The 25,568-nt window shown below is 42.3% G+C and overlaps 2 protein-coding genes across 2 annotated transcripts; one reads left to right on the top strand and one right to left on the bottom strand.

Moving 5' to 3' along the window:
- Positions 1 to 407: 407 nt before the first annotated feature.
- Positions 408 to 10,706, top strand: znf598 (zinc finger protein 598). Its single transcript, XM_039825287.1, has 12 exons — positions 408 to 803; positions 4,299 to 4,411; positions 4,890 to 5,019; positions 5,539 to 5,750; positions 5,867 to 6,084; positions 6,186 to 6,279; positions 6,744 to 7,057; positions 7,248 to 7,326; positions 7,423 to 8,303; positions 9,029 to 9,200; positions 9,354 to 9,501; positions 9,789 to 10,706. The coding sequence occupies exons 1-12, from the start codon at positions 630 to 632 to the stop codon at positions 10,161 to 10,163; spliced, it is 2,910 nt and encodes a 969-aa protein (XP_039681221.1). The 5' UTR covers positions 408 to 629; the 3' UTR covers positions 10,164 to 10,706.
- A 4,906-nt stretch (positions 10,707 to 15,612) lies between these two features.
- syngr3a (synaptogyrin 3a) lies at positions 15,613 to 25,434 on the bottom strand. Its single transcript, XM_039825480.1, has 4 exons — positions 25,186 to 25,434; positions 22,250 to 22,484; positions 21,549 to 21,694; positions 15,613 to 17,349 (listed from the first exon to the last, which is right to left on the bottom strand). The coding sequence occupies exons 1-4, from the start codon at positions 25,285 to 25,287 to the stop codon at positions 17,140 to 17,142; spliced, it is 693 nt and encodes a 230-aa protein (XP_039681414.1). The 5' UTR covers positions 25,288 to 25,434; the 3' UTR covers positions 15,613 to 17,139.
- Positions 25,435 to 25,568: the final 134 nt, after the last annotated feature.

The raw sequence follows: 25,568 nt of genomic DNA, 5'->3' as shown, positions 1-25,568 counted from the left end.
CTCATGTGTGCTCACTTTATGTCGTTGTTGATGCAAAAATGCACAAACAGGAATGAATTTCATTAGAAGCCTAGAATAAAACGCCTAGGCTTAATTTCTGTTATGCTTTTCAAAGTCCAAGACCGCAACAGAAATTTTAAATTGATATTTCAAATATAAATATGACGTTTTATATATATTTTTTAATTTCATTAACCGAGTTAAATTAAATACTATAGTGCATTAAATGTTTCCCTAACTTTGAAATATTTGAAAAACACAATATAAAAATCCAGAAATGTACCATTGTATATTTATTTTCTAGGACTAAAGGCACATGTTAATATTACCCAAAATACAGCACCTCATATCAGACAGCATCAGGTCAGACTGGTGCCCTAGCACACACACCATAGATATGGGGACACACGTGGACTAGTAGTGATTGTGAAATGACCAAACGTGCGATAGCTCTAAGCAGCACCGTACCGGAAGGTAGATCGTCCATCCTCATACTATACAGATCGGAGGTCCAACATCTAACGTGACGCGGCGGTAGCTCAGACTTTCACAATTACATAAACGCTCCAGCGGCTGTAGCTCTCCCAATAACAAATAGTACTAAATTTAAACTGTGCCTTTTCACCACCATGGCTTCAACAACCACTAAAGAAACAGAGAAGCACTGCGTCCTATGCTGCCAAGAAGTCAATATCTTCGCCTTGGGAAAATGCGACCACCCAGTTTGTTACCGCTGCTCCACCAAAATGAGGGTGCTGTGCGACCAGAAGTACTGCGCCGTCTGCCGGGAGGAGCTCGACAAGGTGCGCATTTCTCCTCTACTGTGCCTCAGGGATGGCGCCTGGTGGTGCTAACTAGGCCACATCGTTCTGGTAGTTTTATTGTACCAACAATAATTAGAATTTGTATGAAAACATCTTAGGTGGATTTATAATAAACGAAAAGCATTGCTGGTAAATAATAAATAGCGACCAGCGGTGTCTACCATCTGTTCAGACTAATGTGCTTTTTTTTCTCGCTGTCATTAGCTTAGCTAAGGTAGGCTAACATTAGCAAGACCAATGTAGGTTCGCGAGTGATAGTCATTGGTGATAGTTAGCTAAACGTTGACAGTGTGCTAGCTAGCTAGCTAGTCCAGGGGGTCTGAAAGTGGGGTCAGGTCCAGGGGGTCCCCAGCAAAAAGGGAAATCATTTATTGTCACTAAACCGTTAATCCTATCCATAAGTAACACTGACGAAATGTACGACTATTTTTGGTCTTGGGTTTCTTACACTTTCTGTAATAAAACATCTAAAAGCACAGCTTATCAAATAGGGGTCCATTGTCTAACTTCTGTCAGTTTAGGGGTCCTTTGCGTGAAAATGATTTGTAAATCACTGTGCTAGTCTACCCGGGCGTATCCTGTTTAGCCCACTTAATGTGACAATGGATTTGTGATTCAGTGAACTGTCAATGCAATTAGTTAGTAGAACATGTTAACCTCTCAAACAAACCAGCTTGTGTACGGTAAATAGTTTAGCTGGCGGTGCTTTTAGTTGCTGGTTTGTTAGTGTCTGTCTGCTGGTCACACGTTCCTTGTGGAAATCGTTCCTCTCAGAAAACAGGTAGCTGGCTAAATAAATGTCAGGCAACCTGTCAACTCTGAAAGGGCCTCACTACCTACCACTCCCTTCAAAATATCGTTAGCTGTCAACAACGTTCAAATATAGATAGTGTAAAATGTTCATTGATAACAACTATTTGTTTTGCTTAATTTGGCAGAGAGATAGATAGACATACAGACATACATACATACATACATACATACATACAGTACAGGCCAAAAGTTTGGACACACCTTTTCATTCAATGCGTTTTCTTTATTTTCATGACTATTTACATTGTAGATTCTCACTGAAGGCATTAAAACTATGAATGAACACATGTGGAATTATATACTTAACAAAAAAGTGTGAAATAACTGAAAACATGTCTTTATATTTTCCTCAAAGTAGCCACCCTTTGCTTTTTTGATAGTGCTGCAAACCCTTGGTGTTCTCTCAATGAGCTTCATGAGGTAGTCACCTGAAATGGTTTTCACTTCACAGGTGTGCTTTGTCAGGGTTAATTAGTGGAATTTTTTCCCTTTTATTAATGGGGTTTGGACCATCAGTTGTGTTGTGCAGAAGTCAGGTTGATACACAGCCGACAGCCCTATTGGACAACTGTTAGAATTCATATTATGGCAAGAACCAATCAGCTAAGTAAAGAGAAACGAGCGGCCATCATTACTTTAACACTTGAAGGTCAGTCAGTCCGGAAAATTGCAAAAACTTTGAATGTGTCCCCAAGTGCAGTTGCAAAAACCATCAAGCGCTACAACAAAGCTCACATGAGGACCGCCCCAGGAAAGGAAGACCAAGAGTCACCTCTGCTGCTGAGGATAAGTTCATCTGAATCACCAGCCTCAGAAATCGCAAGTTAACAGCAGCTCAGATTAGAGACCAGATGAATGCCACACAGAGTTCTAGCAGCAGACACATCTCTAGAACAACTGTTAAGAGGAGACTGCACGAATTAGGCCTTCATGGTCAAGTAGCTGCTAGGAAACCACTGCTAAGGAGAGGCAACAAGCAGAAGAGATTTGTTTGGACCAAGAAACACAAGGAATGGACATTAGACCAGTGGAAATCTGTGCTTTGGTCTGATGAGTCCAAATTTGAGATCTTAGGTTCCAACCACCGTGTCTTTGTGCGACATAGAAAAGGTGAACGGATGGATTCTACATGCCTGGTTCCCACCGTGAAGCATGGAGGAGGAGGTGTGATGGTGTGGGGGTGTTTTGCTGGTGACACTGTTGGGGATTTATTCAAAATTGCTGGCATACTGAACCAGCATGGCTACCACAGCATCCTGCAGCGACATGCCATCCCATCCAGTTTGCGTTTAGTTGGACCATCAGTTATTTTTCAACAGAACAATGACCCCAAACACACCTCCAGGCTGTGTAAGGGCTATTTGACCAAGAAGGAGAGTGATGGAGTGCTGCGCCAGATGACCTGGCCTCCGCAGTCACCGGACCTGAACCCAATCGAGATGGTTTGGGGTGAGCTGGACCGCAGAGTGAAGGCAAAAGGGCCAACAAGTGCTAAGCATCACTGGGAACTCCTTCAAGACTGTTGGTAAACCATTTCAGGTGACGACCTCTTGAAGCTCATCAAGAGAATGCCAAGAGTGTACAAAGCAGTAATTGGAGCAAAGGGTGGCTACTTTGAAGAAACTAGAATATAAGACGTTTTCAGTTATTTCACACTTTTTTGTTAAGTACATAATTCCACGTGTTCATTCATAGTTTTGATGCCTTGAGAGAGAGAGAGACACACACACACACACACACACACACACACACACACACACACACACACACACACACACACACACACACACACACACACACACAACCTGCTGTACTGGCTGGGATTCATAAGGTGACTGCATTCCCATAATTCCATAGGATGCACTACATACTAATATACCTTTCGAATCTGCTACTACACTATGAGCCGTTGATCATCAGGGACGGGTCTGCTTGCCATACCCAGAGTCGGAACAAAAAAGGGGGAAGCTGCGTTCAGCTTCTATGGTCTGTACATCTGGAACAAACTACCGCTAAACTGTAGGTCGGCACCTAATCTCAGCTCTTTTAAATCAAGGCTGAACACCTTTCTTTTTAACACTGCCTTTTCTTAATTCATTTTTGTATTTAAATTTTATTTTTTATTCATTCATTTTTTATAACTCTTCATCTGTTACCAATTTGTATGATATTTTTAACTGTATCTTTATGTCTTGTGTAAAGCACTTTGAATCTCATTGCTGCTGAATTGTGCTATACAAATAAAATTGCCTTGCCTTGCCTACATAGGATCTTTATAATAGGAGCAGCATTTTCAGTCTTACCAAACTCTTACAAGTAATATTGTAAAACCTGCCTCGGAATAGGGCTGGGGTTAAATCATCGATCCTCCAATTAAATTCGTTCTTTTAAATATGTTGCTCCTTGCTTGTAAAATTTACAGCATAAGTTCTCTGAGAATCTTTTTTTTTTTTTTTAACCAAGCAAAATTTGTATAGTAACTGAATCAGATCAGGAATTTATTGGGGATACCCAGCCCTACCTCAGAATACACAATTTTTTATTTTATTTTTTTCTAAACAGTGCACTAAAGCCTTACTATCCCTCCACTTTCCCACAAAGTGCGTGTGTGGCATGAGATGTCCAGCAGTTTTTATCTTCCGACTGTCATGTTTTTCTCAGGTGGTGTTCGTGAAAAAACTGGAGGCCTTCTCGTCTCTGCCCTACCAGCAGTTCCCCTGTGAGAAGAAGCACAGTATCTATTTCTGTGATGAGAAGATATTTGCCCAGTATAGGTACTGCTCTATTCTCTATTATTTATGATTGTCTTATCCATAGACTGTTATTCATTTTAAGTTTTAAGTTGACTGTGCCAGCAACTACAATCAGTGGTGACTCAACCACCAGTCAAATGCTGGTAACATTTGCCTGTCTGCAGTACTCCCTCTTTGGTGACAGAATTGAAACTGAAAACCATGGTCACTGAATAGAAACTGTCAGTGTAAAATAATTAAAACAAGATTGTAAATGTATGGTCAAAAATGAACTGTGTTACATTCATTCTGTATTGGTAGCCTCGATTTCTTTAATGCCTGTTTAATTTTTCAGTGGAACATTTTCAATGGCAATATAACTTTTTCAAATATTGACTTTATTGCCCTAAGTAATTTCTCTTTGTTACCAGGAGCTCAAGTTGTTTGGTTTTAATCATGACTGTAGTTTCTGATTGTGTGTGTGCGCTCTAACTCGACACTGATTGAATTTTTTTATCAGGCATCTGCTGTTGCCAGAATGCCTCCGCTGTTCAGAGCCGAAGGTCTTCTCCAAGTTTGAGGAGCTTGAGCAGCACATGAGGAAGCAGCATGAGCTCTTCTGTTGCAAGCTCTGCACAAAGCATCTCAAGGTATACTCATCTCCAACCAGCTGATGCAGGGGGGCTTGCCAGTCTTTGGTCAGAGTCATAATACCACAGAGATACAGCCCTAGCTCAAGCAGTCCTTACAGTATCAACATATTGATCAGAATCCGTGCACTAAGTGGGTTGACCTATTGTTTGTATGACAAATAATATAATTCCTTTCTGCCAAACAACTGAAAGTGTTTGGCATTAGGTTAACAACACCACGAAAGGAAAAGTTATTTTTTATATTGATATTTCAGAATTATGAGTGAATATGGATTAATCTAATTGTTCCCAGCATCAGTTGTTTTGTAGCTATCTATAATTCTCTTTACAATGTGATCTACACTATGTATTTATAGATGGAAAGATATATCTTTTGTCCCATTTATTTAAAAGAAAAAAGTATCTAGGTCCTTGATGCACTGGAACACTGTCTTGTAAATAAAGTAGAAACTATTGGAACATTTTGATGACATGTTATGTCTAGATTTGTTCTTTAAACTTGACCTCTCCCACCAGATCTTCTCCCATGAGCGTAAATGGTACAACCGTAAGGAACTGGCACGTCACAGATTACATGGAGACCCAGACGACACCAGCCACAGAGGACACCCGCTCTGCAAGTTCTGCGATGACCGTTACCTTGATAATGATGAGCTGCTTAAACACTTGCGCAGGGACCACTACTTCTGCCATTTCTGTGATGCAGACGGTTCCCAGGAATACTACAGGTGTGTATAGCTTAGGTTTACACACACAGAGATAACCCCCATGTGTTCACTATAGAGGTCGCTCTATAGGTCAAGGCAGTTGTTTAAATTTTATTTTTTAACCCTGCTATCAACAGTGATTACCCGTACCTGAGTGAGCACTTCAGAGAGAGTCACTATCTGTGTGAGGAGGGCCGCTGTGCCACAGAACAGTTCACCCATGCATTCCGCTCTGAGATTGACTACAAGGCCCACAAGGCTGCAGCACACAGCAAGAACCGAGCAGAGGCTCGTCAGAACCGCCACATCGACCTGCAGTTTAACTACGCCCCGAGACAACAGAGGAGAAATGAAGGTTGTGAGCATGTTATTGCTCTGTGTTTGTGTGTGAGAGAGACTTGATATAACTGTAGTTTGAAGGCAGTGACTGTGAATAAACTTTGTGTGTCCCCTTAGGTACGGTGACAGGTGAGGACTATGAGGAGATGCGTCAGACTCGAGGAGGAAGAGGAAGGCCTCATGGGGGACAGAAAAGCTGGAGATACTCCCGGTAAGTCTAGATTATCATTGCTGTGTGATTGGATGGATATTTATGACTGTGTATCGCAAGTAAGCATCAGACCTGCCACTTCACATTGTTGTGGGGTAGACTCCTTTGTATCTGTGCACCAACAGCAAACAGAACATTTGCATAATAGACAAATATGTAAATGCTGTCATGAGCCTGACAACTGGACTGCCGAGCATCCAGTGCCATTGTTGAAGCATGAACATGGAAAATATTTGATGAATGGCTGCATGACGTTGTCACAACTGAGTGCCACAGCCTTGTACTGTATTTTCAATTGCCATGTGCCAATTCAAATAACTATGATTGGACGATATGAACATAGAAGTGATCGCCCAAGCCTAGTAGCTGTTACAGTCAAATTCGAATCAGTTCTGGTCATTTTGTCACCTATTGGTTTCCTTTTTGTTTTTGAGTTTTGAATTTGAATGTGTTTGTCCGTGCAGAGATGAAGAGGACAGGGAGGTGGCAGCGGCTATGAGGGCATCCATGGCAAAGTATAGACAGGAGGAGAGAGGAGCCATGCAGGAGAGAGGAGCCATGCAGGAGAGAGGAGCCATGCAGGAGAGAGGAGCCATGCAGGAGAGAGGAGCCATGCAGGAGAGAGGAGCCATGCAGGAGAGAGGAGCAATGCAGGAGAGAGGAGCCATGCAGGAGAGGATGGCTCCCAAACACTGCAGAGAGGAGAGGACGGAGAGAACTGAACCAGAAGAGCCCAGACACAGAACCGGACACATCAAACCAATAAGCAAACCTCCAGGTGGAAAAATGAAAATATTAAAAGTATACTTGTTGTTCTGGGTGTGCTGTTTACCATTTGGTTTAGTTGCACAGCTGTCCCCTAAATAGTCTTGTTGCATCATGGGATGCCAGTAATTTAGCTGTAAGGGCAGCAGAGAGCTCACCAGCCAAACCCTCACTGTGCTGACATATTTCTTTCTCTTTAACAGTAAGAACAATGAAGACCGCTAATCTAGGTGATGAAGAAGATGACTTCCCAGCTTTAGGAGGCAGAGCTGCTCCAGCCATGTAACTTTTTACGCACATTACAAACTGCAATCCTCAACATACACCATGGTGTGCTGAAATGTTCAATTTCTGTTGTTGCTGTCTGTTTCTTTCCAGTGTAAAGCCATGTCATGCGACGCAAACAGCAGCCCATGCAGCTCTGAAGGAAGACGACTTCCCTAGCCTCTCAGCTGTATCTGTTGCATCCCCTATGACCCCAGCTTACTCTGCCCAGCCTAAGAAGAATTCCTCTTTCCAGGAGGAGGATTTTCCGGCGCTCGTGTCCAAAATCCGGCCCCTCAAACACGCAGCTGGCACCAAGTCTGCTTGGTCCAACCATACTGCTGTAACTAAACCCAGCTCTCAACCCCCACTGTCCTCTAGACCTCCTCCTCCTCTTTCAACTGCATCTTCTGGCCCTCAGCTCCTCTCCTCAAACTCTTCATCTTCACGGAGGAAAAAGAAGGTAGGCGAGAACGGAAAACCAACATCTACCCGGTCTCCTCCTTCATCCGATGATGATAACAACGGAGGAGTGACTCAGCAAGAGTTCCGTTCAGTGCCCACCATGATGGATATCTCCTCTTTGCTCACTGTTAAAGGAGGCAAGAGCAAACCCTCCGCTGTGACCACCAACCCTCCAAATCCAACCCCCAACACTCCCCCTACCTCCAAAGCCAGCAAGAAGAAAAAAACGCAGAAGAACACGTCTGATCCCTCTACATCGGTGTCTTCGATGTCAGGGACGACACAAACTGTAGTTGCAAACTCAGTGGAAACAGCAGCGCAAAAGGAGAACGTCCCTGAGAAAAGTTGGAGCAAACCCCCCTCCAGTGCTGCGACAGCACCACTGATGAGTGGATTGGCTAATGGCCACCCTGAGAAATCACCACCCATTAGTGAGGAGGCAGTTGCAATAACCCTCCATCCCAAGCCAGATCCCCCTCTTGATCAGGAGGAAGAGTTCCCTGCTCTCATGACCAAGAACCCACCACCAGGTACAGCGCTACATAATATCCACACTATTCTATCTTGTCTTTTAACAATTTCTTTTCCCCCCTTATATTTTTGTACTTACTATCATACATAATGCCTTACCTTACACATTAAAGGAGAACTCTGGGCAATTCTTAAAGTAATCTTGATAACTATAAATATGCGAGACCTGCCAATAGAAAAAAAGAAAAAGGAGCCAAATTGGTCCTAGCAACACAGAGCTGCTGCAGCTAATGCCCAGAGCTCCCACTTAGCTAAAACGGCAGTTTTGGGGGCATAAGATAAAGAGTGCCTTTGTGCCTCTTAACAGAGCCTGGCTGAACACTTTCACTCATCTCAGACGGCAGCTAGCAGCTAACAGGGTAGGTGAATTTAAACTATGTCTGAGTTGAAAACGCATCATGTAAGAGCCCTGTTCATGTTGCACAGACATTTTAATTGCATTTTGTGTCTGTTAAGAGGCACAAAGGCACTCTTTATCTTATACCCCCAAAACTGCCTTTTTAGCTAAGTGGGAGCTCTGGGCATTAGCTGCAGCAGCTCCGTGTTGCTAGCACCAATTCGGCTCTTTTTTTTTTTTTTTTCTTTCTTTTTTTGACAGGTCTTGCATAATTATAGTTATCAAGATTACTGTAAAAACGCCCGGAGTTCTCCTTTAAGGTCAGTTGTTGTGGTCATCCTGTTGCAGAAGTACAGTTGTAGCTCACACACTGTGTTAATCTCTCAGGCTTCAAGTCCTCCTTCCCGCTGAAGGCCTCAGCTTCTGCCCCATCCCCATCCCCAGCTTTGCCCCCACCTCCACCTGGCCTGGGCATCTCAGCCACTAAACCTCCCCCAGGATTCACTGGGATCCCCCTCAACAGCAATGTGGTGGAGCCCGCTCCGTCTGCAGTCAACCCGTAAGATAATCTCCCTTTTTATACAGGATCTCCTTTTGGATTGTCTGTTTTGACTAATATTTTGTTGATTTCCATGTTGGCCTTGTGAGGTACTAAGTGGGTGAATGCATGATTAAAAAAAAAATATTTGTACATATTTGCATTGTGCCCAAGGCCCCCCAAGGTGTCAAGCAGTGGTTACCTGGTGCCAGAGGACTTCCATCAGAGGAACCTGGAGCTAATCCAGTCTATTAGAAAGTACCTCCACAACGATGAGTCAAAGTTCAACCAGTTCAAAAACTTCTCTGCACAGTTCAGACAGGTACTTACCACATTATAATCAAAATTATGATCCTGGGAAGTATTTTGTGACGTTCCCATCATTAATCACAAATTTTACTCCTGGAATTGTGTACACAAATTATTATAACAACGGAAGAATTTTGTATTATAGTAATGTTTTAATACAGAAAACATAGTCATTAGTTGGTAAATGTGGATACAAGAACGGATATAATCCTACAGTTTTGAAGCCCCAAGTAAATGGTTACGTGTCGATAGCTTGATGGCTTCCTTACCCTTCTCCTGACCTGCTCCCTTTGTTCCCAGAGTGTGATATCAGCAGTCCAGTACCACAGCAGCTGCAAGGACCTGCTCGGAGACGACTTCAACCGCATCTTCAACGAGCTGCTGGTGCTCTTGCCAGACACTGGCAAGCAGCAGGAGCTCCTGACTGCCCAGGCAGACTGTAAGGCGCTGGAGAAGCAGTCAGGCACTGGAGGAGGAAAGAAGAACAAGAACAAGAAGAACGCCTGGCAGATGCCGACCGCAATGGCTAACGCGGCAGCTGAGCTGGACTGCCAGGTGTGCCCCACTTGCAGACAGGTACTGGCCCCAAAAGACTTCAACTCCCACAGAACGCTGCACACTGGGGAAAATGAGGAGTTCCCTTCCTTGCAGTCGATTAGCCGTATCATCAGCTAGCCCCTCGATTTCCTCTGCTCCGTTTGCCATCGCGGGTCAGGTTTTCAGTTGCCCATGCAGCAGCCAGTGTGGGAAAACAGCAGCCTGTTTGTTGGGGACCATGTCCCAGTGGAGTTTGGGGCTTATAGCTCATAACAAATTGGAATTTAAGATGGTTTATGGTGTTACTACTTTCTAAGGGGATCATGTTGATAGGTTTATGTGAATGGTTTCACAGTTTAAACAGTGTTGCCCCATCTCAGCTCTTATTTCCACTCGCATCCCTCGAGGACGTCTCCAGCTGGCACTGGCACCGGCCACGTCGAACTACAACTCTTGATTTATTTAATGAAAGAGGAGAGAAAAGCTAAGGCCTTACTTGAATGCTTTGCTTCCTAATACAAAAATTGTATTGATTTACATTTTTTACCTTGCTTTGTGTTTTCACTTAGACCGAAGATGACAAAATGTATTTTGTTGGCATCAAAGTTGATAAAGTATGTATGATTTCGCCAGCGGGGCTGCTTGGTTTAAAAACAAAATAAACACATATGTTCGGTTTAACTATTTAGCACCATATTTATTTAAGTGTAGCTGTTTAATTGCTTTTAATTGTTTGTCGCTTCATATAAAGGAATTTTTTTTTAAAAAATTACAAAATCAGAACAAATTTAGGTTGACGGTTTGAGCGTGTTTTAATTTATACCATTTTCCTTTCTTCTGTTCACATCACTCACTTGCCGTTAGATGTGGTTAATCAGCTGATTGATGGACTGGCTTGGTTGCACAAGGTTTGAAATGGAAACTAGAACAATGAAAGCGTGAATTGCGTATTTTCGCAGGGTGCATGTTCAAATAATCCATGTAGTTTTAAAGCATCAGTAGTAAAATGAGACGGTAACTCTTTCTGTTTGTCTCAAGGTTTTATTAAGGTATACATTTTGTTATAAGGAGTAATAATGAAGAAATTCCTAGTGTAATCATAATGCTTGCAACACAAAAAAAGCATTGTTATTCCCCTACTCACTCTCCACTCTGCCTCCGTCTAATTTAAGCTGTGACACACTGGGCATGTTTAGAGGGGGACTGGTTACATCCAGTACACAATATGTTCATCTTCTCTCTCAGGACCCTTCGCCTGCTCCGCTGCCCACCTGGTGTGTGTCTGTCCTGTCTGTGTCTGTGTGTGTGTGTGTGTTTGTCTGAATGAGTGTGTGTGTGTATATAGAGTTTGTGAACATCATACAGCAGCTTACTCTATTTTCTGTCTGGCTTCAATAAAGCGGTTTCTGTCAGCACTGTAAGTTTCTGTATCTTTGTTAGGTGTGGGTGTGTGTGTGTTTGGGGCAGGGGGAAGATGGAGTGACACAGTTTTAGATGTCTTGTAATTTCTGCATAATAAGACATACTTGCCACAGAACATATATTGTGCATTTTTGTAATCAATTACGAGTTATGTAAATCAACTGTGCCATGTATTATAGGGGTGGGAATCACCAGAGGCCTCACCATACGATATCATCACAATACTTATGTCATGATACGATATTATTGCGATTTTAAACATATTGCAATATTCTGCGAGATATTGCAATGTATTACCTTTTTTCCAACTTCAAATTTTTCCCAATTTCAAATTATGTTGCCAAAAGAAAATTGTCAACATCTGTTTTATCTAAAAAGATACATTTCTCTGTCTGTTCATCTCACTTCAATTGTATTGCTACAAAATGGGATTGTCAAGCAGACTGACCAACACATATATCATAATAATAATAATTTTTTTTTTTTTTCCCCTAATGTATTATGTATAAAATGCATATCGGAAAAAGCAAAACCAACCACAGTCTGTCACATTTTACCTGAAACGTACTGTACTGCTAGCTTGCTAGCTCCTACGAAGTTCCGTTCAGTTTTCATTTCCCTTCAGTACTCCGTCTGGGTTTGCGGTATATTCTTGGGTTTTCTCCGGTCAAAAAATTACCGGTCCAATCAGCGAACAGAGGGAGTGGCTGAGAACGATGACGTTAAGGTTTGGTAACCTTCAGTGAGCTCCGTAATGGCGGCGGAGAAAGATGCGAAAGAAGCCATTCGGTCCGTTGTGGCAACACCGCCAAATATCCAGAAGTTAAAGCCCGAGCAAGAACAATCTTTGCTGAGTTGTGTTGGTGGCCGTGATGTCGTGGCCCTCCTCCCCACGGGGTTCGGGAAAAATTTGATTTTGCAGCTCGCTCAGTTAGTGGTGAAGGAGTTAGCTAAGGCGAACGCTAGCGATGCTAAGCCGACGTCGTGACCAAACGTCAGCGATTGGTTATGGCAGATCCAGAGTGGCTCTGGGCAGATCCAATCATTTTAAACTTCAACAGAGTACCCGCCTTCAAGGAAGTTAACACTTGTCAATGGAGAGTGGCCAGACTCTCTGGACAAATGAAATGTACCAGGCTACTGTACTGGTACCCAGAATACCAGAATAATACACCTTAAATATGGAAGTAGGGCTGGACGATATGGAGAAATATCACAATATTTTTGACCCCATACCTCGATATCGATACCGCAACAATATTGTAATGTTGACTATTGGTGCTTTCACTAAATATTTACAAAATGAGATTTTTGATAAGTAATCATCAGTAATATGGATATAATAACTAAGTGGGTAAAGGCAAATAATAGAACAGTTACAACAGTCTGGTAAGTTCAGAAAATGACATCACTTTACTGTAATGCAGCCTTTAAAACCAGGAAAAGACAACACTTATGTCATGTTACGATATCCAAAATCTAAGACGACATCTACTCTCATATCACGATATTGATATAATATCGATATATTGCCCAGCTCTATGTGGAAGTCTTTGGCTAATGTCTTGGATTATGACTGTCCACAAATGACTGTTATGTATTAATGTTTTAAGTGACTTTTTAAATCATTAAACATGCAATAACTGATTATAACTCACCATACAGTCAATGGTTCATCGCTACAAGCGGCCCTTTTCCCACTGTTACATTGTTTTCCAGTTTCCCTTGATAAGTTGTTATAAAATATTGATTATAGCTGCTTCAAAGATAACACAAGTCTTTACACATTAAAGTCAGGCACAGAAACAGGCAGTCCAAAACATGTTTTCTTTTTTATTCGAGTGACGGTCAGACTGCAGTCCAGAGACATTCAGGTAATAGACAGTGACACACATCTCTGTACACAGCGTTTTTACACTGAACACCATCAGAACAGGAAGAAACGACGAAAACAAAAACATGTTAAAGGGATATAGCACGCTACAAAATCAATGTTTACTTGTTTGCTGGTCGATGGGTGTGACTTTTTTTTAATATCAATATTAAAGGGGGAGATATTGTAACATCCATGCAATGTATTATACTGGAAACCACACAACTGATGGCACCCGCGTTACTTTTATAATCTCAGTCTAACAAAAACGGCATGATCACATAAAATTTTGATTTTAGTGCTGACGGCCCCTTTAAGAGTGGTCAAACAAAGTATTTCCAACAAACAGTGCATTCTAGTTAATAAATAATCATAATATTTTTATATTTTCAGTAGTACAGGACAAACCATACCCTAGACGGCAACACAAACAGGTTCCACTTACTTCAATAACGTACTGAATTTTACAACCAACCAATACCACAGTAGCGTACATGGGCCAGAGCACAAAACAGAGAATGCTTTTATTATTTGTATCTACCACACTGACTGAAGAAGAGACCGAAGCACTGAGAACAATAATACATCCTGACCTGACAGTACCCCAAACGACCTAATAGTACCCCAATACCACCATCCGTACCCGAGTCTCACCTAACCACAGCTGTGGTCACTAGCAGCCCAGTAATACCCAAGATTCAAAGAACTATACTGGCAGTTTTTTTTTCGGATTTAGCATAATTGTTCATGCTTTAAGAATTATAACTTAAATGCTGTGTCAGAGTTTCATTATCGTGGAGTGGCATCCGGTCAATTTGAAGATTTCGTGTCTGGAGTCTCTGCAAGCTGATATTCATATCTTATTAGAATCAACCAAAAACAATGGCCGTATAAACATTTCAAAAACCAATTGCTTCAGGAAGTAGTTGGCGGGTAATGTTGACACAACTCGTGACCCACAAGATCATGAGGTTGAGATAACATCACCGAATAAACAAAGAGTCATTTGGGCGTATGGTCGCAATTCTGACTGGGATTAATATAATAATATAACACACATGAAGGAATCCTGTCTGCTGCACTGATGGCTGGTAAATCTCACTATGCAAACCAACTCGTCAACTTAAGAATTACATAGTATCCAATATATAATGAGATCTATACAACAATTTCATGCATTTATTATCATGATTACTTTTAAATCTCTGAGAGCCACTGCTGCAGTACCTTCTCTTGTCTGCAGAGGGCGCTGTTTACACAGGATCAGTTAGAATAGCAGGCAAGGCGTTCAGCAGGTCAATTATATCACTCTAATATGCAGTTTTATATTTGGCTCTGTTCGTCAAAAAACTCTTTTCTTTCATACTTTGTAATTCATATATCGTGACAGTGACACTAATAATATATTTAGCAGAAATACTATTATTTTGGGGAAATGATTAAATGGTGTAACAGACTTATGATTTCCTCCTTTGCACTAAAACTTTGACAAACACATGTTCAAGAAAATAACTTTTCTGCACCACAAAATTCAATGAACTACCCACATTCACACATTTACACACCCAGACCCACGCGTCTCACACGCACGCTAATGCACGAGCACATGTACACTTTGTTGCACATGGGACGCACTCCTCACACACTCGCTCGCGCACCACAACTACAGATTTCGCTGATGGCGAGTGTACGTGAACCACGACACAGACACTGCTACACACCAAAATGGTTGGTATGGTTACTATCTACATCAGGGCCCTTAGTGACCAACATATCCGCCCAGCCCTATCCCTGTCACAATGGCAACAAATGCTGGCCCCTCAACCTTAATGACAGGATTACAGGATCAATTAATTAGCCAGCTAGCGATCCTTAACATCCCACAAACTTCTTCGATCTTTTGCCTGAGACTGCACCGAATAACCGCCCTGGCTAAATAAAAGCTCATCTGTTGCCCCGCTTTGTGATTACATAAAATCCTATAGACGTTAACAACATAGAAGTTATGTGGTAATCAGAAGACAGCAATAAGAACACAGGGCAGTTTGGCAGCTTCCTAAACGTAAACATAAACAGACCTGACTTGCCCAAAATCTCCCTACTCGCCCCCATTTTATACACACAACACCCAATATAGGACACTGTCTCAAATCACACACTACATACATTCCCTGGTACCGCGGACGGATTATGGGACAATGGGCCCAGGGCACAGACCTCTTGGTGGTGGTCATTTTGAGTCTCTTTGTAGTTGTTTTGTGTCTCTTTGTGGTTATTTTGAATCTCTTGGTGTTTTTTTTTTTTTTGTCTCTATGTAGTTTTAAGTCTCTTTATAGTCATTTTGTGTCGCTTTATAGTTTCTTTTTTGCATCTCTTTGCGGCCATTGTGTGTCTCTTTGTAGCTGTTTGTGTCTCTTTGCGGCTCTTTTGCCCTCTTCTTTGTGGTCGTTTTGTGTGTCCTTGTAGTCGTTTGATCGACTTTCCAACAATAAATATTTAAAAATCACTTCAGAAAGAGGCTCTGGTCCAGGGGGCCCCCTGACCCCTCGGGCCTGTGCCGCAAAAGGCCCACTCAATAATCCATCCATGCCTGGCACAGAGATAAAAAAAAAAACAGACTGAAAAGTGATAAGGGTTTCCCCAGTGAATCTTAAGAGTGATAAACCTGGAAAAATGACCCTCGTATACAAATACTCAAGGAATATTTGGCATATTTGACACGGTTTTCCTCCTAAAAATGTGTTTAAAGTAATGATTGCACTACACCGAGGAAGACCATAAATGCTTGAAAAGATGACGTAACAGCTTGTTGACCGATACTAAATCTATTCAAATTGTCAACAAGTTTTTTGTGGATGAAAAGTTCTCTCAGGATCTGTCAGATTCAGATATCATTTCCGTATCTTGCAAACTTTGCAGGGAAGCGGAATCAACGTCAGATCAACGATTATAATGTGGACATTTGCCTGAGATTTGTAAGTACAATTCAAAGACTAGTATGTTATTTGAGACAGTGCCTCAACTGGTCTTATCTGACGCTAACTAACCTACCTACAGGACGGTATCTACCTACCTAGAGACCTACGTGTGAGATATTGCACTTAGTCACAAAAACGTTGTTTTTTTTACAGCATGTGGAAATCTACTAAATTAAGTCACTGTCTGAGACACACAGTACAGTATGGCACTTAGTTGATCTCTAAGTTAAGAAACATGCAGATTCAACACACATGGTCACTTTTAACTGCAGCAGGGAAAGTGGGAGGAACGACTAGACCGTACTGTAGCTAAAAAAAAAAAATTCCCTGGCATGAAAGGGGATTTTGACACTTCGATGAATAGAAAGAACAAGATGAAGGTGCTGTATGCGAGTGCCCTCTGCACTATTTGTTTGCCGATACTGCTTTGTGGTGGAGTCGCTCGCTTGTTGATCCCTTCATCTGTTTGGTTGTCAACATAGTGTTTAAATACTGCAAAGTGGCCTCCTCTTTTTACATTTCCTCCTTTTGTTTCCTTTTTCTTTCATCTGTTCTGATCCGAGGAACACTGGATTTGCGAAAGCAGGGAATTGAATTTAACATACAGGTCGAGAAAAGATAAAGATAAAGCTGGAATGTTAAGGAAGGTAAAGGGAACAAGAGGAGGGAACAAAAAGAAGAGGCAGTTCTTTTTTGTTTTTTTCTTGAAACAATTGTTGAAAACTCCGCCCAGATCAACACATAAACAACTGCAGGTGTAACATCACAGAAAGCAATTTTCTATCACTTTCCTCTTACCCATCTCTGGGACCTTATTCGTCCACCATCAGGTCTATCTTATCTAGTAAATGGGAACCTGGTATGTGGGTGCTGCGTTGTTCTCGGTGAATGGTGGGCTCTGGTAGGTCTCTGTGGTCTCAGTGGTGCCGCCAACCGGTGAGTTGGAGGGGTACGGCTGGGTGGGCGCGCCGCCATCCATGTGCTCCGTGGTGAACAGAGTCATGTCTGTGCCGAGCAGATACTTCTGGACCGCACGCACTGTTAAACCAGCCTACAGGGGCAGAAGGGGGGAAGAGAGGGGGGGCAATAGATGGCAAAGTTTAGAAAGACCAACTATGTATCTTCTGCACTAGTTCAGTTTTCACAGCCAGATAGTTGTCGGCCATGTTTAAAAGCAGGATTTTAAAGTACTGTAGTTTGTTTTATATACAGCAATGTAATTAAAGGTGCCCTGCCACACGTTTTTCATTACTTTGTGGTAATGTCTGAAATTCTACCATGGACTCTGTAAAAACTTTTGTGGAAAAAATGCCTTGGTTACCTTGTTTCAAGCCATTCTAGCGTTGTATAGAAAGCCTACAGGAAGACTCAGCTCGATTTCTGCCAGTTCTCATTAATATTCAACAAGCTAAGCTGTTTGAATCTGATTGGCTAACAGCTAGCCAATGAGAGCCTGGCTGTCAGCATCCTTTACCCAGCCCAACTGGGCGAGCTCATGAATAGTAATGAGCTCAGGCAATATGATGTCAGACTGACCAGCTTTTGTAATTGGTCTGATTTCTCTGCTTATTTCTGTTCAGTGGCTAGAGCTGACAGAGGAGGTAGCAGTTCATTTTCACATTCACAACATAACACAAACACATATGGACCTAACATATTTCAAAAAAAGCAAGTAAAAACGGTTTTGTATGGCAGGGCACCTTTAAGTACCTCTAAAGAAGTAAAGTTACCTTGACATGCCTTAAAGGAAAAGTTTGACATTTTGGGAAATGAGCTCATTCGCATTCTGTAAGAAAGTTAGATGAGAATATTGATACCACTCCCATATCTGTCTCTTAAATACAAGGTGGTTAGCTTAGCTTAGCATAAAGACTCAACACAAGTAGAAACTGGTAGCCTGGCTCTGTCTATAGATAACAAATCATGAGCAACCAGTGGAGAGTCCAGGAAGTTACTGGTCCCAGCCAAGGTATAGTCCGGCACATAACTCCGTAAAATGGCCAATTGTTGTTTTTCCACTTTTCGGTTTAACTAGCAAGATATAAAGCGTTCATTTGTTAGCTTCAGAGGTGCTGAAAGGCAGATTTTGTTACATATGGACAGAGCCAGGCTAGCTGTTAACTCCTGTTTCAGTCTTTGTGCTATGCTAAGCTAACCTGCTGCCGGCTATAGCTTTATATTTAAAGGGACAGATATGAAAGTGGTATCAATCTTCTGATCTAACTCTCTCTCAGAAAGAGAATAAGGGTATTTCCTAAAATGTAGAACTATTCCTTTAAAGGAACACGCCGACTTATTGGGAATTTAGCTTATTCACCGTAACCCCCAGAGTAAGACAAGTCGATACATACCCTTCTCATCTCCGTGCATGCTGTAACGCTGTCTGACGGCTCCAGCATTAGCTTAGCCCAGCACAGATCCTGCAGGTAACTGGTTCCAACTAGCCTACTGCTCCGAATTGTGACAGAAGTGACAAAATAACGCCAACATGTTCCTGTTTACATGTTGTGATTTGTAGAGTCACATCGTGTACAAAAAACAACATAACATGAGACACAGCCATCTTCTATCCGTAAACAAACCGGGAACTATATTCTCAGACAGGCTTGCTGCGAGCATATCACTCCGCCCAAGTACTATATTCTTCCGCCTGAGAATATAGTTCCGGTTAATTATTTCACGTTGTTCTTTGTCCTACGCTGTGACTCTACAAATCACAACATGTAAATAAGAACATGTTGGCGTTATTTTGTCACTTATTCAGAGCAGTAGGATTACTGGAACCATTCACCTGCCTGTTCTGTGATGGGCTGATGCCGCTGGAGCCGTCAGACAGCTTTACAGCACGCACAGAGATGAGAAGGGTATGTATCGACTTGTGTAACTCTGGGGGTTACGGTGAATAAGCTAAATTCCCAATAAGTTGGCGTGTTCCTTTAAAAAAAACTAAGTGTAAATGTTTAGACAATGATGAAGAAGCCGCTAAATGGCACAAACCTTGTTAACTACTAAAAGTAGGTACAGCATGAACATATTAAGCACGATTAAGCAGATGCATGGCCAGTTTGTCACCTTAAATTTTAGTCAGAAACGGATTACTTTTCATAGTTTAGGCCATGGATGGATAATCAAAAGGGCCTCCCAGTCACAGGCCCACTGTGACCCAACTGGTCAGGGTGCCTCTAATCCAGAGCCTTAGTTTGAAGTGTTAACTTTCAATTTTTTCTCTTTGGAAAGTCATATTGCTCAGTCAAAAGTGTGCATGTCCTGATCATGTTAACGTACCGCGGTTCAATTTAAAGATATTGACATATTTTAGAATATAATATTAATTTAATGTGCAGTATTTAGTGTAATACAGTATCTGAGGAGAGGAGCTTTAGAAAGGAGGAACACAGTCTCCAGCGTGACGGTCAGGTGCAGTTTTAAGTCATGGTTGACCTGCCAGATGTGGCAGAAAAATATGTAAATATAATGAAGGTGGGTTTTTATTTATTAGGGTAGGAGAGGGCCTTTCCTGCATCTGTGCCTAGGAGCCCATTGTCTCATAATCTGCCCATGATTTAGGTGAGATTGTACATTTATTCAACAGCTGTGTGTGTATTCTGCAATTCTGAAGGACAAACCTAAGATCAATGGGTAAAACATATATTTTGTAAGGTTCTGGAAAGGTTCATGTTAGGGGTACAGTTCACATAAAAATTAAAAAAAAGTGTTGGAGATATCGGCCGTAGAGATGTTGGCCATCTCTCCAATATAATGGAATTATACGGCACTCGGCTTGTGGTGTTCAAAGTGGCAAAAAAATTAAAATAAAATACATTTGAATAAAGTAAACAGCAATGTCTCTTTTCAGAAATCATGACCTGGTTACCCAAGATAATCCACAGGCCTCTTTGTGAGCAGCTTCATGTAGGAACCTTTTCTTTCTACAGAACTACACCCGCCAACCGTGTCGCCTCGCAGAAGGCAGCCTGCTCATGGATGAGAGTCTTGTGCTTTGTGACAGCGTGAGATGTAAACGTTGACGGTGACCTCCTCGGCCGAGCTGCAGCGTTAGCTAACTCACCTGAGCTCCCTCGTCCATGAGTAGATGCGCACTTCCTTCAATGCGGTCATACGGTGGGCGGGTGTGGTTTGGTTGAAAGAAAATAGTTCCTACATGAAAGTGCTTACACCCAGCTGGGTCTGTGGATTATCTTGATTAACCCGGTTATGATTTCTGGAAGAAGACATTACTGTTGAGTTTTTTTTAAGTATTTTTTGCTGCTTTGAGCACACAAAAAAACAGCTTGATGGTGTTTTAAGCCCCCAACGTCGACTTCAGGCGCTGCGACCGTTGACTTCAAGGCACCTAACCCTAACCTTAAAGGTGCAGTAAGTAAGACTTATAAAACTAACTTTCTGTCATATTTGCTGAAACTGACCCTATGTTCCAGTAGAACTACATGAAGCTGGTAATTTAAAAAGAAATCTGGCTCCTCTGGCACCACCTACAGCCTGTAGTGCGATTTGCAAAAATCCACAGCTCCCTGTTCAGATGCACCAATCAGGGCCAGGGGGGGTGTCTAACTGCGTGTCAATCACTGCTCATGCACACGCATTCATTCTCCCTTGTGGGGGGAGGGGCTTAGGAGAACGTTTGGGCTTTAGCAGACAGGGGGGGGAGGGACTGAGAAGTTGTCGATGTTCAAATTCTTTGGCTAAGTCCTGGATCTTCCCAATCCTACCTACGGCACCTTTAACTCTTACCCTAACCCTAACCATTGCCTAATCCTAGTTCCTTCAAGGCAGTGCTGCGACTGTTGACTTCAAGGCACATAACCCTAACCTTAAACCTTAACCATTGCCTAACCCTACTGCCATTGGGGGCTTAAAACACCAAACCCAGAAAAAGCACTGGGTGACTCGCACCATAACAATCTAGATTGATAAATAGCACTAGTCTAGGGTGAACTGTGCCTTTAATGTTTCAGTGTTAGTTATCTATTGGTTGGTTAAAGGCTGATCTGCAGTTATGAGGAGTACCCCTAACCCAACCAAATGCCTAATGAGCCTTTCCAGACCTTAATATGTAAAAAAAGAAGGGAAAAAACACTATACAGAAATAGGTAGGTAGGTAGTTAGTTATTTTTAAATGGTTTTGTGTCACTATAAATCCTCGTGTTGCATTTGTTTCCATTGCTGCATGTGTGTGTATGTGTGTGTATGTGTGCTGCTCTGTATGTCTCTGTAGTGGCGTGTTCTTACCCAGGTGATTATGGAGAAGAAAGAGAAGGCGATTGCAGCCCGGGCTGCATCTGCCCCCTGGTTGAGTGGCAGCTCATCAGCCGTGGTTCGAGACCACTGATTGGCCAGGAAGCAGAAACTTACAAAGTACAGGAAGGCCCAGAAGCCTGTCAGAAACCAGTGGAACGATAACACTTTGTTAGAAGAGAAAAAAAAACGGTAATTTCCAAGTTAACTTTAAACAGGAAACCCAATAACCTGCAGGTGGTGCTTTTTAAAATCCGTGGCCCGCTGAAGCAGTTCTTTGTTCCCTTTAGAAGTGAAAAACACTCTCATTTCTCTAATACCTTTCATGTAAGTTAACAGGTTTCATTTCTCTTGATGTCTTGCGGTGCAAAAGAGCATTCATCTGAAACAAAGAAGCAAGCCCAGTCTGGCTACTTTTTTTTCTTCTTCTTTTTTGGTGTTTTGGGGAAACCCAGCCTTTATCAGTCCTTAAATCGCAGGCTAACTATGAAATGCCCAAAGTGCAAATGTCTTGCACTTCCCGACTCTCTGGAAGTTATGGGAAAACATATTTATGTCAACTCTATTTGTTTGCTTGTGTGTGTGTGTGTGTGTGTGTGTGTGTGTGTGTGTGTGTGTGTGTGTGTGTGTGTGTGTGTGTGTGTGTGTGTGTGTGTGTGTGTAAATACGACACTCTAACACAATCGCCTCCTCACCCGAGAAGCCGATCTCAAGCATTATAGCCTTCTTCCTGTCTTTGACGGAGCTGATGGAGGAGAACTTGTAGTCGAGCAGGAAGAAGAAGGAGCACGCCATCAAGCCCACCAGGCCCACGAACACGCCGTAGTTGCACGCGTCTGCGTTCTTATTGAAGACGCAGTGGAGACGCTCGCTGCCCATGTTGACATAACCCTCGTTCACGATGGAGGCGAAGACCACCAGGGAAAATATCTGTGGACAGGGACGCAAGAGGAAGAGGAGAGAGTAGAGGAGGAAAGAGGAGGTGGGGTAACGTACAGATTATTGCCTAAACCAAGGCCCGCCAGCCAAGTTTGGCCCGTGCTCTCTTTGTTTTGGCCCGCCATGGATTTGACATGCTCATGCTTTTTCTCCTCTTATTTTAAAAGCAATGACTATGAAACGTACATTTTGTGCAGTTAAAAAGTACATAATCTGACTTTAACGGCAATGTAATGCACAGTGCTGGTAAACTTGCCATTTAAATTACATACGTACGTTTTATCTATGGAGAATGGAAATAATTACAGTATTCTTCAACATCGACATTTATTTTTGGCCCGTGGCCTTCCATCCAGATACGTTTTGGCCCTTCATAGGAAAGAATTTGGGCACCTCTGGCCTAAACAATCAACATATCTCTCTCTCACGCTGTCTCCCTTGTCACATGCTCACTAGAAACAGGACTGTGGCAGCACTCCTCCACGGTGTCTCTTTGAGCGTGCTGCTCAGACCAAAAGGCATTAACCTAATTTCCCCCCTTTCTCTCTGACTGACCGAAGAGGTGGACGCTTCACTTCCCCTCAAGAATCACATCGTCCTGAGGCGGTGTGTGTGTATACCAAAGCAGGAAGTGTGATAAAGGTTGCTATAGCTCGTGCTATAAAACTTGTTTCGCCCCTGTTCGTTCATCCAATTTTTCTGAACAACAGGTCTTATCTGTAGATCGGTATTTCTTCCAAGCTCTGTTACACCGACACCGATCAGCTGACTAACACTGGGTGGCAGAATAGGGCCATGTGACACACACATGCAGAAATGCACTCACACTTGGGGGTGTGGGTCATGTGCTGGTGGAGGGACACACAATGTACATTGTAAACTGATCACATGTTGTGGATATAATCTGAGCAGACACACTCGGGTGCTTTTAGTGAATCAGCATGATAAAGCTGCTCATGTATCACAGCACTGCACCCCCAAATGGAAAGAGAAACTTTCATTTCTTTGCATGATTTTAAAAAAAGTGTGTGCGCGCATTACATTTTTTAACCCAGTTAAAGGGAAATTCTAGGCAAATTGAATATTATTGGCATTATGATATCTCATTAATCTCTCATGTAATTTACTTTTTTAGCCTACTCCCTTTATCTTGTCTCATCCGCTTTACACTTTGAGTTCCTTGTTACTTAGTTAGTCGACTTTTCGCAGACAGCTGTAGGATTTACAGTATTTAAAGCTGGAGAGAGCAGCAGCATCTTTGTAACCAGTGATTAAAAGTCACTAAGTTAACTTAAAATAGTAATGTACTTAGGTACAATTTTAAGATAATTGTATTTTACTTGAGTAGGATTATTTTTAATACTTCTGAACCCGAGGTGGGGAACCTCTGGATTAAACTGCCTAAATGTAGGCCTATATAAAATAGTTAAAATATATATATCCATCTTGTTCAGCTACAACACTTGCATCAGTATTAACAATCTTATAATGTCATATACTTCAGGTAACAGGGGCCATTTTTCTGCTTAAAAAGTACATATACTTTTGATACTGTAAGTTCATTTTGCTGATAATACTTTTGTATATTTTTACTTGAGTAGGATTATGTATTGGTAGGCGACTTATACTTCATCTTCCACCACTGATTATGGCTACACATGAATATATGTGATGTGGCATGAGGGAAAAATACACCAACAAGCAACACAATTAATTCATTACACTTTAAAGCATTGGCCAAATTAGTTAAACAATTATTGATGTACGTGCTAAGCGTGGATTTGTCCTTCGTAATAGGCTCACGGCGTGTCCAGAGGGCAGTAGTAAATCATGTAGTAGGCCCTCTATCCTCCTCCTACTAGAAAAATCCAAATCATATACTGTATATTTAATATGTGTACAATAATTACATCCATATATAGGCACCAGTGTTGCTTTAAGGATGAGTTTTTTTTTTTTGCACACATCTCACGCTCTCGGTGTGTGTCTGAGCTCCCCGCACTGAAGGAGAACCTTCTCCGTGGCCCTGCGTGCGTAATGATGATAACGGACCAATCACAGGTGGGATGACGGACGACGACCGTTTAGGGTAAATCAGCAATATCATTAGCTGAAAATATGATTGGCGATATTAAACGAAGAAGGCGGTGTAGGCCTATAGTAAATAATACGGTTGTATTTGAGATAAAAAATAACAATAACAGTTGTCATGAATAACAGGAAGCAGGAGGCTGAGGAATCAAAAGGATACAGCCTCTATGGATCTTTCTCATTTTCTACACAATCCGGTCAGGTCTGCTGCACATCTGTATTTCTAAAGCACTGCCAGAAGATTTTTATTTTTTATTTTTTTTAAATGAGGATAGGTGAGGATAGGTCGGTTTCTACCCAAGAGAAAAAAAAATCTGTAGTAAAATCAGTTTTCATGGTCAGGGTGTCAGGCAGCCACCAGGCCTTGGTTACACCCTGTACATCCTTTGAAGATATACTCCGATATAAACATTCATTCCGCGGTTTCCATTTACACACCCTGCTTATCAATTATCGCTGGATTTCTGGGGTCTATATTTGCAGTGAGAACACGTCACGGGTCTCGCGCAGCAACAACAGTCAGCCCCCACATACACATACACATCCACACACACACAAACACACACACTATAACAGCAGTGCCGGGAAAACCCGCTCTCACCCAGGACAGCACTCTGAGGATGGTCTGCGGCTGTTTGGCGAAGGCAATCGGGTCGATAGTGGACCCGGCCCGGCCAGCTCCGAACGATCCCACTCCGTCCATCTTCTGTCGCTCTCTCTCTCTCTCTCTCTCTCTCTCTCTCTCTCTCTCTCTCTCTTTCTCTGTGCGCTTCTCGCGGCTCCACGCTCCCGGCTCCACGGCAGGATGGATGCGCTGCTGCTCTCTGCTGTATGGACGGGTCCAGCGCGCATGCACAGGACGCGCGGGCACAGAGGAGGACGCCGCGAGTGGAACGCGTGCATGGCAGTTGTGAACGCGCTATAGACTGTGCGGTGAGATAAGCCATTTGAGCAAAATGTTATATTATCATGCCAATAAAGAAA

The sequence above is a fragment of the Perca fluviatilis genome, chromosome 15, assembly GCF_010015445.1.
Source record: "Perca fluviatilis chromosome 15, GENO_Pfluv_1.0, whole genome shotgun sequence".
Taxonomy (NCBI): Eukaryota; Metazoa; Chordata; class Actinopteri; order Perciformes; family Percidae; genus Perca; species Perca fluviatilis.
The sequence above is the reverse complement of the archived record's forward strand: the minus strand, read 5'-3'. Positions and strand labels throughout refer to the sequence as shown.

What these genes read in the sequence shown, in the direction of transcription:
- znf598 (XM_039825287.1), top strand. Translation starts at nt 630, where the DNA reads ATGGCTTCAACAACCACTAAAGAAACAGAGAAGCACTGCGTCCTATGC. An exon ending in ACAACAGAGGAGAAATGAAG is followed by an intron (nt 6,085 to 6,185) that starts GTTGTGAGCATG and finishes GTGTCCCCTTAG; the next exon opens with GTACGGTGACAGGTGAGGAC. An exon ending in AAAAGCTGGAGATACTCCCG is followed by an intron (nt 6,280 to 6,743) that starts GTAAGTCTAGAT and finishes TTGTCCGTGCAG; the next exon opens with AGATGAAGAGGACAGGGAGG.
- syngr3a (XM_039825480.1), bottom strand. Translation starts at nt 25,287, where the DNA reads ATGGACGGAGTGGGATCGTTCGGAGCTGGCCGGGCCGGGTCCACTATC. An exon ending in TCCTCAGAGTGCTGTCCTGG is followed by an intron (nt 22,485 to 25,185) that starts GTGAGAGCGGGT and finishes CCCTGTCCACAG; the next exon opens with ATATTTTCCCTGGTGGTCTT. An exon ending in GCTTGAGATCGGCTTCTCGG is followed by an intron (nt 21,695 to 22,249) that starts GTGAGGAGGCGA and finishes GGTTTCTGACAG; the next exon opens with GCTTCTGGGCCTTCCTGTAC.